The sequence below is a fragment of the Lutra lutra genome, chromosome 2 (genome assembly GCF_902655055.1).
Source record: "Lutra lutra chromosome 2, mLutLut1.2, whole genome shotgun sequence".
In the NCBI taxonomy this organism is placed as follows: Eukaryota; Metazoa; Chordata; class Mammalia; order Carnivora; family Mustelidae; genus Lutra; species Lutra lutra.
In genome coordinates this window covers 35,346,088-35,359,136 of record NC_062279.1, presented here as the reverse complement: position 1 = coordinate 35,359,136, position 13,049 = coordinate 35,346,088, and the positions used below count along the sequence as shown (strand labels likewise).

The window sequence follows — 13,049 nt, the reverse complement described above, 5'->3', positions numbered from 1 at the left end:
TTACTGCTCCCCTTAGAGTTAGTCATTGTCGAATTGCTTGGGTCTCCAGCAACAAGACTGACACCGGGGCCGCTTTTTAGTGAGAAGAAAATGTCACCCACTGGCTGGTCCAGTCTAATCAGATATTTTCATTTGCCCATGTATCCTTTTTTATCTTTTGGCAAAAATGTAAAATTCTTGTGCTTGTCATCATTGCCTAGATACACTTTTTTGAAACTTTATTCTGTTAATCATTGCAAACTTTAAAAAAAAAGTTGCGAGTATAGTACAAAGGACTGCTATTAACCTTTCATCCCAGTTCATCAGTTGTTGACATTTTACCACATTTGCTTTATCGTTTTCACCCTCTCTCTCCCTGTCCCTGTCTGTTCTCTCTTTGTATAGACATACTTCTTCTTTTTTTTTTTTTTTTGTCTGAGCCATTGGAGGGTTGCCCACCTCATGCCCCATTTACCACTAAATACTTCAGCGTGTAATTCCCAAGAATAAGGACATTTAATCAAGATCAAGACATTTGAAGTCCTGTGTACTCCTCTTTTCTCATCTGTAGCCCATGCTTGAGCTTCACCCGTTGTCTCGTGAGTTTTCCTGTTTCTCTTTCCATTCCAGGATCCAATCCAGAATCTCCCACCGTTTTGTTGCCATGTCTCCCTAGGCTCCTTTATCCTGGAATCGTTCCCCAGCCTTCTTGATGTCTCTCAAGACCTTGACATTCTCGAAGACTTTAGATCAGTTGTTTTGTAGAAATTTTCCTCTGTTTGGATTTGTCTGCTCTCTCCTCCTGGTTTGGTTGAGGTCATGCATTCCTGGCAGGAATTAACCGTGCAAATCACGCGTCCTTCTCGGTGCATAGTAGAAGGAGGCACATTATATCCTCTTGTCACGGTAGTGGGAGCGTTAACTCTGATGACTGACTTCAGGCGGTGCCCATGAGGTTCTGTAGTATAAAGTTCCTGTTTCCCCCTTTACAATCGATGCTGTTTCCCCCTTTACAATACAATACAGTTTGTGGGGAGTTAATGTCAGGCCATGTAAGCATTCTGTTCCTCAGCGCCCTTTTGTTCCTAGTCTTTCGTATCCATCAGTGAATATGGCAGTGGCGAAATGGTAGTTTTCCAGCTCCATCCCCCTCATTGGAAACACTGTTCCAGTCTGTTTTTCATTTATTAGTAGATCATAAGCGTTTTTTGCTTGTTGCTATGTAATTATTCTTTGACATGGTTATACTCATATTTACTTAACCATTTCCTTATTATTGGATATTTGGGTTATTTTCTGTTTTTCAATATGAGTAACGCTACAGTCAACAATTTCTTGCATAGAACTTTTCCCCTTCCTAAGCTAAATTTCCAGGAAGAGTATTTCTTGATTAGAGGATCTCTTCTCTTCAAAAGCTTGGGCTAACTTTAAAAAAAAAAAAAAAAACTCCTGCCCACCAGCCAAACCAAACCAGCCCCTCAGATGATCTCTGCTTTGGAGCATCTCCATCCTGCCCTTTCTGGTTCTAAAATCAGGAGAATCTAGAACACTGCCTCCTGGCAAACCTCTGGTCTTTGACTCATTATCACTTGGGCTAGGGAGAATGATTTACAGAGGGTCTGGTGGGCAAGGCTGTGTTGAGTTTCAAATATGTGAAGAGGAATTTCCTGACTGACTACTGGGGACCACTGTCAGTAGAAATAAACTTTATTTCTATTTTAGTCCAGGGCATCTAGATGCTTCATTCAGTGAGACATTTTACAATCCAGTGCACTATAAGACATCAAGTAGTCTTTGTGGTTTTAGAATAAAAATTTCTTGCTCACTTCTCTTTTACTCCTGTAGGCATTTTTATTTTATTTTAAGATAGTATTTATTTATTTATTTGAGAGAGAGAGAGAGAGTGGGAGAGAGAGCATGAGCAGGGAGGAGGGGGAGAAGCAGACTTCCTGCTCATCAGGGAGCCCAGTGAGGGACCGGATCCCAGGATCATGACCCAAACTCAAGGCAGACGCTTAACCTACTGAGCCACCTAGGCACCTTCCCTGCAAGGGTTTTTAAAGTACTGATTTGTTTGTTATCACCTGGGCTCCATTGCATCTCTGCCATCAGGAGCTGGGCAAAAGGTTTCCTGAAAGCTGGACCCGAGGTTCAGGGAAAGAGGCCACAGATGGTTACTGCGAACAAGTTAGCATCTTCTAGCCGCTTTGCCTTCTCTTCCCTTGTACTGTGTGGTGCTGGGGTCAGTGGTAAGTGAGCATCATTTTCAGATGTGCCTGCTGTGTATTAATTAGCCCTTACCTAGAAATGTTCCATAACTTGCCAGCTCAGCTTGGTGGGCCTCTGAGGGTGTGGGGAAGAGGCAGCACATACCTTCCTGGGGTTTAAAGATATTTATCAGGAAACCAGGCAAAAGAACAGCATAAAAGGGACAGTAATGAAAGCTAGGGTCATGGAGCAGCCTCCCATCCCCTCTTCCTTGTACTGTGGGATGCAGCTGGGCTCCAAAGAGAAACAAACAGCCAGCTCTCGGGAAGTGAGCAAGACCCTTGGCTCCCATTTTATTTATTCTTCAAAGCTCATTTAATCAGGGGCTTATCTCCTGGCCCTGACTGAGGGAATAACTTGTCTTAAAACAAAGGCAACTGCTGGTTATTTTGCTCATGATTTGTAAGCCCGGCCACTGCCCCCTCTGGCTGCCTGCTACAAAGCACTTGGCCATGGACCATACCTAATAAATACTCTTGAGCAAAGAGGGAGAGTTTCTTAGAGACTCTTGTTGGCCCCCCATATAACAGGTGCCTTGTACTAGGCCGTAAATAATATTTACAAAAGTAACTACTCTTTGGAATGTGGCAGAGTGAGAGAGAGGTTAGGGAAAGATACTGCCTGGCTGAAGTTATGAAAAGCTAGCTGAATCATTACCATAATGGGTTTTGGGTTTTGTTTGGGTGGGGTTTTTTTATTGTTTGTTTGTTTGTTTGTTTTTTGGTTGCTGTTTCAGGACCTCCATTGCTTTTAGATTATTTGAAACTTAAGGGAGTGTATTATTTACCCAGGTGGCTTTAATACTTCCATTTAAAAATAATACAGCCAACTAGATCCAAAAATCATCTGTCCTGTTAATACGGAAACAGACATGGATCTGAATATACGTCATTATTATTGCAACTATGGTGGGAACATCCAATATGAAAATCCTGGAAGGAAATATGTGACAATGGGCACTGTTTTTTCTTGAATTAATGGTTATTTTCCTTGTACCTCTTCCTTGCCATGGCTGTTGTTCACTTTCTGTAATGCTGGATTGTTTTATAATTTTTAAGTCATCACATGTATAGGATTGCCTAATGATTTCAAAGCCTCACATACTTTCCTCTTTGGATTATGAAATCCAAATTGAATAGCTGTTTCATAGTTTGCAAGGTATGAAGCGTACATCCCTTTTCAACCCCACGCATTTATCCTAAGGAACTATTTTAGAGATGTGATCCAAGATTTATGCTCATGCATCTTAATAAAAATGTTATATATAATTGTGAAAACTGAAAAAACCTAAATATCTAACAAAGGAGATGGGTAAAATATAATGAAATTTCAAGCATCCATTAAAAATGATTTCTGCTAAAAAAACAAACAAAAACCAACCAAAAAATATAGGTGGTGCCTGGGTGGCTCAGCCATTAAGTGTCTGCCTTCGGCTCAGGTCATGATCCCAGGTTCCTGGGATTGAGCCCTGCATCAGACTCCCTGCTCGACAGGAAGCCTGCTTCTCCCTCTCCCACTCTCCCTGCTTGTGTTCCCTCTTTCTGTGAAATAAGTAAATAGTCTTAAAAAAATGATTTTTGTTAAAATTTAGTGAGGGGAAAATGCTCAGAAAGTAATAATTTTAAAATGCTTGAAAACCATATTCTGCATGATGCTTGAAGTTGTAAAACATACCATAAAGAAGCCAAGGAAGAAATAAGAGACCCGGGGCATCTGGGTGGCTCAGTGTGTTAAAACCTCTGCTTTCAGCTCAGGTCATGATCCCAGGGTCCTGGAATCGAGTCCCACGTCAGGCTCTCTGCTCAGGCTCTCTGCTCAGCAAGGAGCCTGCTTCCCCCCGCCACCCCACCTGCCTCTCTGCCTACTTGTGTTCTCTGTCAAATAAATAAATAAAATTTGGAAGGAAGAAAGAAAGGGAGGGAAGGAGGGAGGGAGGGAGGAAGGAAGGAAGGAGAGACCCAAATGTTATGTGTTGGAGCTCTAGGTAATAATTTTTTCCCTCTTCTGTATTTGAGATTTTCCATTATGAAGAAATATTCCCCTTATAGTGAAAACAATTCTGTTATTTTGGGGGAAAATTAATTTTTTAAAGATTTTATTTATTTGCTTGAGAGAGAACGAGAGAGTACAGAGGGAGAGGGAGAAGCAGACTCCCCACTGAGCAGAGAGCCCGACATGGGCCTCAGTCCCAGGACCCCAGGATCATTACCTGAGCCAAAGGCAGATGCCTCACCAACTGAGCCACCCAGGCACCGCGGGGGAAAATTAATTTTAACTCGTCTTCAAAGTCTAGTTGTGGTATCACTGCTCATCTTTGCAGTCTGTCCCAGTCCCCTGTGTAGCAGAGGGCTCTTCGCTGTCCAGCTCTCTGGACTCCCACGCCCCTAAGCCCTTGTGTGTGAGGCGCTGTAAGGACCTGGTCTCCACTCTGGAGGAGCCCCTGCTGCTCCTGCCTCCAGCCGACAGCTTCTTCATCTCTCGATCTCACAAACTGCCTTGCACCGTACCTTATGTGCTCCACAATTTTCAATTTCAATTTTAATTTCAATTTTCAATAAATAAAACCCTTGTATGATAGAGATACAATCTAAAAACGCTCGAGGACATTATTCTTGGGCTATTGTTCCCAAAGAGTACTTTTTCCTTGATAGACTCCATCAACAGACATGCACCTCCTTTTTAAAAAAGTGGGGTCAAATAAACATCACATAAAACTTTTATCATCTGCAGCATTCCAAAATTTAAAAAAATGTTTTTCAATTCAAGCATAGACAACATATTAGTGTTATATAAGTTTCAGGTGTACGATTTAGTGATTCAACAACTTTATATACATTACTCTGTTCATCATAAGTATGTTCTTTGCCCCTTCACCTATTCTATCCATCCCCCACCCGCCTCCCCTGTGGTAACCATCTGTGTGTTTCCTACAGTTAAGAGTCTGTTTCTTGGTTTATCTCCTTTTTTCTTTATTTGGTTTGTTTCTTAAATTCCACATATGAGTAAAAGCATATGGTACTTGTCTTTCTCTGACTGACTTATTTGGCTCAGCATCATACTCTCTGGCTCCATCCACATCATTGCAAACAGCGAGATGTCTTTTTTTTTTTTTTTTAAATGGCTGAGTAATAGTCCTGTGTGTGTGTGTGTGTGTGTGTGTGTGTGTGTGTGTGTGTGTTTACCACTTCTTTATCCATTCATCAGTCAAGGGACACCTGGGCTGCTTCCATAGTTTGGCTCTTGTAAATAATACTACAACAAACATAGGGGGTGCATGTATCTTTTTGAATTAGTTTCTTTGTATTCTTTGGGTAAATACCTAGTAGCAGGATTACTGGATCAATTCTGGTTTTTTAAAGATTTTTTTATTTTTATTTTTTTATTTGAAAGAGAGAGTGAGAGAGCATGAGCAGGGTGAGGGGCTGAGGGGGAAGAAGACTCCCTGCTGAGCAGAGAGCCCGATGTGGGACTGGATCCCAGGACCCTGATCATGACCTGAGCTGAAGGCAGATGCTTAACTGACTGAGTCACCCAGGCGCCCTCAATTCTGTTTTTAATTTTTTGAGGAACCTCCATACTGCTTTCCACAGTGGCTGCACCAGCTCGCTTTCCCAGCAACAGTACACGAGGAACCGTAAGCAATTTTAAGTGTACAGATCAGTAATGTTAAGTGCATTCACCCTGTACAACCTGTCCCTAGCGTCCTTTTCCAGAAGCTCAACTTTCTGGTTGAAGATGGTTTTAGAATTACTAATGGGATGATTGAAGTCCAGAGGAATGTGTACCTTCAACAAGTTAAGAAACTAAAACAATAAAAAGATTAAGGGAGAAGTGGTTTCTCAAAAAAGTAGTCCAACCTCTCACCTGTTTCTGTGCAGTCCGTGTTAGGTGCACACCTGCTGTGTGCATGGAGATGTCGGTGTGTGCTTCTAAACCGGGCCTGTGAGCACTGTGCTTTCCTTCCGAGCCAGGATAAGAGCGATGGGGTTTCTCTCTGATATCTGGCTAGGGTGTAGGCAGCCGATGCGCCACTATACTAAGCAGGGCCTTCTATCATGTTGTCAAAAGAGTGAGTGATGATTCCGCTCTCGACTTAGCTTCTCCAGCTGGAGGCTTGGTACGACATGGTACTTTTCCATTTAATCCTTATCTTGGTTTCCTCACGGTTTGGGCCTGGTCACTTTGCAGCTGGACTCCAGTCACCCCGGATTATAAATGCTGATGGAGTCATTCCTTAGGGCTCCTGCTGTTGGCAAGAGCACGGCTGCTAAGCCCTGGCTGTGGCCACCGGGTGCCCAGAGGGTGCGCCCTGATGTCTGAGTGTGCTGACTGCACGATGAGCCATCGTGGCTCTTAGCTCTGATTCTGCATATGTCTTGAGGATGACGTGACTTCAGGTGGGGTCTCTGAGTGGCCAGTGCCTCAGCGTTCCTTGGACCCCTTCTGGGTGTCACGGAGGAAGCAGCAGGCGGTCCTGGATGAGCGGCTGCCTGGGGAGGGGATGGGTGAGCGTCATCTCCCACACCTTCTGTCACTAGGGTTTTCTCATGGGCCAGCTTAGCTTGGGTCTCTCAGCTGGTGTTCATAATTCGCTGTGCCCGCTCAGAGTGTTCAGAGACCTCCAGTTGTTACATTTCCTGAAACCTCAAATCCAGAGTCTAACCCAGGGGTTTGTAGCCTAGGAGCCAAGTGCGGTTTGTACATTTTTATAAAGTCATAAAACAGAAATAACAAATGAAACAACAGAAGAACGGTCGACACGGGCCATATGTGGCTGGCAAAGCCTCAAATATTTACTCTCTGGTCCTTTACAGAAAACTGTCAATGACCCGGTTTCCCACCTGAACTGAAAACACATTCCCGGGAGACTGATTGCTAATAACATGTTCCTCTTTTAGATTACTTTTCGATATTTGTCTTCTTTGCTGACTTTACCACTTTTTCTCCTCATTCTCTACCCTTCTGAAGAAATACAACCCCTCGGACCCCGCCTTTGCATACGCACAGCTGACCCATGATGAGCTGATCCAGTTGGTCCTCAAGCAGAAGGAGATGATAAGCAAGAAGGAGTTTCAGGTCCGAGAGCTGGAAGACTACATTGACAACCTGCTCGTCAGGGTCATGGAGGAAACCCCCAACATCCTCCGCGTCCCGGCTCAGGTCGGCAAAAAGGCAGGAAAGATGTGACTCGTCAGCCTAGGAGACCCAGACTGTTCTGTGAGTTCGTTTCCACCCGCTCCTGAGGTCAAGGACTCTGTAGGCCTGATAACCAGCACACAGGCTCGAAGTCACCAGCCGCCTCCCTTGCCTGTTATCTGGCAAGAGTCAGTTCCAGCAACTGAAGCCAGGTTAATTATTACAATGAATCTTTTACTGTACATTCCCAGGGTTTTATTTTTAAATGCCACTGTGCCTTTAACTATCTTCTAAATATTTTATGCTCTGACCGGAGATGTGGTCATAAGATCTGCTCCTGGCCCAGAGTTTCGGGTGGCGCTGGGTGATTCATGTATCTAACACTGGGACTTTCTCTCTTCGATATTGACATTTAAAAATACATACCCCCCCCCGCTGCCACCCCGCCCTGTCAGTGAAGTGCGGGGTGAAATGAGAAGGATCGGGCACGTGCTTGCTTGGCTTTTGAGAGTAGCTCAGGGTGGCGTTTGGCTGGAGGTGCTAAGTTTTGATACCGTGTAAACCTCCCGGGCTTCTTGGACTTGGTCTTACTGATTTGACCGAAGCGGGGGAGGAGAATGAAAGCCTTGTGAGTGTGCCTTGCTAGATTTTGGAACAAGCTGCCTTTTCTAAATGCCACAACTCTTCAGCCTTACGGTGTGCTCCTGATCGGTGCATAGGGCCCACCTGTGGAGACGGGAGAGGCAGAACAGGGAGTTTGTCACTTCACACTCGTTTAACGGGGGTTGGTCGAAGTCTCACCGTAGCCGGGCTCCTGCTAGCTGGAGTGGCCTCATCAGTGCCTTGAGAAGGGATCAGGTGGCCAAAGCATTGACTAACTTGATTCCATGAGGTAGGGAATGATCTCAGTAGGACTCCTGTGGCCTATTGCCCCAGTGCCTTTGCTTGGCTCCCTGATCTCCTCACAACACTTCCTGGTGATCCCCTACTCCACCCCCAACCCTTGATATAAAGTTATGAAGAGCAAGAAGGTAACACTTAGTTTGGTTGGCTGTATTTTTAAAGCTAGAAGAGCACACCTATTTTTCTGAAGCTAGGATGTTTCTGAAATGATACCCCCCAGTCAGACTCCTCAGGTCGTTTCATTGTTCAGAAACTAATACTGGAATTAGAATGTTTCCGTGTTGCTCGCTTTTTTCCCTCCTGGTTGTGACAGAATCTTACCTAACCTTGACCTGTCTCTGGGGCGGGAGATCACAGGCCAGTGCAGAGGGCAGGGTTTGAGGCAACAACAGTTATTAGCTCGGGGCTCTCTTCTCTGTCTGTTCTTGTTCTATGGAGGCAAGAGGCAAGACGGTTGGCAGCAGAGCCCTTTTCAGGATCTTATGTTAGTGGCAACGTTAGTTACATCAGAGCACTTCGCTCTGAAGGGTGATGCTGTCACTTGATCAATCAGCTTTTGATTATCTATAGCTGCTTTATTTAATGCTCTTACAGTAGTGTGGAAGCTGTAAACTTCCCAGATGACTTGTATTTTTGTAGTGCTATGAGAGTTATTTACGTGCCTGGAAAGAGAATTGTATATTCGCCTCCACTCTGAAAATGTACGTGTATATATTCGTTCCACAATAGGTTGTTTTTGTTTTGTTTTGTTTTACTTAGAAATGTATTTTGACTGTGATAACCCAAGGGCACTGGGGGCAGGGGTGCTCCGAAGGATTTCTCCTTAGAGGAACTGGTGTGGAGACCTGCACTGTTCACGAGAGGCGCTTGGTCTGGACATACTATCTGCTGCTAGGACCTCGGGTGTGTAACTCGGTCAGTATTTGAGAGGGACGTCTGGGTAGAAGAGTGAATTCCTGTGTTCTGAAATGCCACTTGGGGACTCTGGAGAATGAAGGAGAATTTACTTCAAGGGTGTCTGGCTTCTACCAATGCTGGGGAAAAAGAAATCCAATTCATAGCAGTCCTGTACCTCTCAAAGTAGCTAACCTGGAGGGCATGAGGTAATGACTGTCCGTGAGGGCTCTATTCTGGGGGAGGGTTTATGTCTCCCTGACCCATTAGCAGGGGTTGGTGAATTGGAGCGTCGGAGGGCGCGCGTACCCACCTACGTGAGGAGCTTGGCTCCAGCTGCTGTAAATGCCAGCCTGATAGAAGCACGCTGGGAGGAGGCTGTGTTCTGGAGAAGCGGGAGCAGCTATTTTCCTGGCCTCACCTAGCTGCCTCCAGAAAGAGCGGTCGGTTCTTTAGGGAAGCATCAGGTTAAATACCGAACATCTCGCAGTGAACTTCAGCTGGAGGTCAGCCTCCTGAAAACATTGTCAATCCTTTGCCTATTTCCTATCATCTCATTCCTTGGACTCTGACAGGTTTCCTGCCCTCTGTTTTATTCCTGTGTGTTAGCACATCAGAATGGAGGAACAAGAAAGCCTGCCCTTGACCATGCGGAAGAGCCGTTGACCCTGAGTGGGAGGTGTGTGCAAATGAATAGGGGTGTGTGTGTGTGTGTGTGTGTATGTGTGTGTGTGTCTGTGTCTGTGTCTGTCTGTGTCTGTGTGGTTTCCAGCTTTGCTAACAGTGGGAACTCAAAAGGGCAGAGCGGGGGAGGACCCATGACAGCCACACACCAAATTGAAGGCCAGAGACAATTTAATGTTCAATTAGGCAGCATCTTCCCTCCCTGAGTCCCTTTTCCCAATCGATCGTCTTTGTTTCTCTTAAGAACTACGAATTAATGATCCCTCAAGGCTGACAGATTAATTGCCTTCAGTAGGGAACTTGGCCTCCTGGTAGTCATACCAACCTTGACTCTGGTTTCTCAGGATCTGTTATATGGGCTACTAACTTGACCTCTTCCACCCTCCGACTGAAAGATCGCCCAGCGTTTTTGGATTATAAAATGATTTCCTGCCTTTTGAGTTTGGGAATTTTTAACTTCTTTGGTTTTGTTTTTAAGAAGTAACCTAAAATTTCTACAACACTAAATAAAATGGTACTACCTTTCAAAGATGTGTGCCTGTGCCTTCATGGGGATGCAAGAAAAATGTCTTCTGTCTCCTGGAAAACCTCTCTTGGGGAGTGACCAGCGTTTCTTACCCCGTGAGCATCCCTCAGCTGGATTCCTGTGGCTTCCACCTTGCCTCGTCCCCAGAGGTCCCCATGTCCTTTCTCCTGCAGGGGATGGGACATCTCTGATCCCTTCCGTATGACAACTCGCCTCATCTTGGCCTGCAGGGACCATGGCATTTACCAGAAGAACATCAGTTGAATTCTCTGTCCCCACTGCGAAGAGCTGCCACCTTTGCTTGGCACCGGGCACTTTTGGCTGAGCATATGAACAAGGTCCCTTCCTTGATCTCTCTACCCCCCACCCTCACCCTCACCCCTGATTTCCTAGAAAGTAAAAGTTTCATTGTGGGGACATGATTTAAATTCAGATTGGCTTCAGACTGCCCCAGATCTGGGAGCCAAATCCCTGGTTCAGTCAGCTTAGTTTATTCATTTCGGAGCAGAGGGTATTAGAGAAGCACAGAGAATCTTCTCCTGAGCTCAGCTCTCTGGGAACTCTGAGTCTTTCCTGATGAGGTGAGAGGTCTGCCTGCCTCCCAGCCATAGTCCATGCTCCAAGGTCCCCAGTGTCTTGAAAGGGAAGAGATGCTTTTACTTGCCCAGTGATTAAAGTCACACTGTAGAGGGACAGAGGCAGGCAGTGCTTGTGAAGCCCCCCAGATGGGATGGGGGAGCTCCGGCAAGGCCTCCCTGGTTATCCCAACTGGTCAAAGGTAGGGCCACCGTGTAAAGTGGTGTGAGAGCAGCTTCTCTTAAAACACAGCCCTCCAGATTCAGTTTAAGAAAAAGGAAAAAAAAAAAAAAAAGCCCTCTGGAAGGAGTCTTGGGGAAGAAAAGTTTAATTATGCAAATGACCCTGACTTTTCCCTCAGAGATCACCCACCCTTGTCTGGTCCCTGCTGGTGCCCCCAGACCCAGCCCTCAGGGGCAGCCCAAGGAGGAACACGACGCCTCCTTTCTTTGAAGTCCCCTTTGGCCAGCTGGTAATAACAAAAAGTTAGAAAACAAAACAAAACAGGAAAATAAAATGATTATAGGGTATATGAACAGCATAGAGAGTGAACTTTCCCACGTCTGGGATCCTGAGCTACAGGAAGTCAAGCCACCGGACCTTGGGAGCTTGGAGGGTGTCTGCCAGGTGGATTCGGGTTCTTGTCTTGGCTTCTCAGTTGGTGTCAAGGGTCACCTCCTGTCCCCCTCCACTCCCTTGTCCACCCACTTGGTCTGTAGATTTTTCAAAGCAATGTCATTCATGCTTATTCTCAGAATAAAAAAGAAACCCTAAATTCCCTGCTTCTCAGAGAGGTAACTAAACATTGTCATTTTGATGCTTTGCCAGGCACTTTTCCCCCCTCATGCAAATAGATACTTAATTTTTTTAAATTTAATTTGGATTTTTGAAAATAGAGGTGTAGTTGACCTATATTATTATATTGGTCTCAGGTGTACAACACAGTGATTTGACATTTACATGCCTTAGCCAAGTGATCACCACGGTTCGGTCTGGCTGCCACCTGTCCCCATATTCACTGTACTCCCTCCCTCTCCCCCATGTCTTATGTATTTAGATACACTTTCAAATGAAGATGGGAACAGGAGGTACACAGGACGGATTGCTCTGAACATTTCTGCATGCCTTTGGATACTGTTCTGCAACAAGGACAGAGAGTGATTCTGGGGGAGAATGTTCTCCGGGCAGCTACCCCTCCCCCCGAACCCCCACAATCCAGGTTACTTCTGGCCACCACCACCACCACCACCACCCCCACCCCGCCACTTCCCAGGGAAAATAACCACTAACAGGGTATGGTTAGGACTCTTCAGCTGTGGCCCAAACATCAGCAGTGCAGGCCCCCTTAGCCCCAGAGCCCGGTCTGTAAGCAGATGGACCCTGTTCCCTCGGCTTCTCTTCAGGGGTCATGTTGGGGACTCTGCAATCTTGCCCTCCTGGGAAGGCAGGAACTTTCACTCCGCATTTAAAATTGGGTTCCTTGAGCTCTGTGGGGCCAGCAAACTCCAAAGCCCCAGACGCTCCTGAGGGAGAGTGTCCTCAGCCTCTCACTGTTTGACTATTTTACACAGAAAACTGTCTCAGCGCCCTGGAAATAGGCCCTGGTGCCACTGATAAGCGCCCCCCACCCACCCCGCCAGAGGTGAGAGAAAGCCACTCATGTCCTTGTACAGCCCTGACTGCAAAAGGAAGTCTCATTTACTGCATTATTACCATTCCCTGAGCACTGCCATGTCCTATTTCTAATTCTTGTCAAGACAGTATCTCCGTTATGCAGATGAGGAAATGAGTCCTAGGCGTCAGAATTTTAGCTCCCCTCAGGTCACACGGTGAATACTTCAGAACGGATTTGAACTCTTCATATGTCTGACCTGGAGTTGGAGAACAGAGGTCAGGAAGTATGGCCTGCCTCCTGGCTTTGTATGGCCTTTGAGGCAAGAATGATTTTTACTTTTTTTTTTTTAAACATCAAATGAATGAGTCTTGGGATCTAATGTATGTAATAATGACCATCTGTCAAACCACCACACTGAATACTGGAAATTTTACAATTTTTTAAAAAGATTTTATTTATTTTCTTTGA

The 13,049-nt window shown here is 45.5% G+C and overlaps 1 protein-coding gene across 2 annotated transcripts in view; it reads left to right on the top strand.

Annotated features, from left to right (window-relative positions):
* RAB11FIP1 (RAB11 family interacting protein 1) overlaps nucleotides 1–10,393 on the top strand; it is a 30,961-nt gene extending 20,568 nt beyond the window's left edge. For both annotated transcript variants that reach the window (XM_047717076.1, XM_047717078.1), the window contains one exon: nucleotides 7,216–10,393. In XM_047717076.1, coding sequence (XP_047573032.1) covers nucleotides 7,216–7,434 — 219 coding nt within the window. In that variant the 3' untranslated portion in view covers nucleotides 7,435–10,393. The remainder of the gene's footprint in view (nucleotides 1–7,215) is intronic.
* Nucleotides 10,394–13,049: the final 2,656 nt, after the last annotated feature.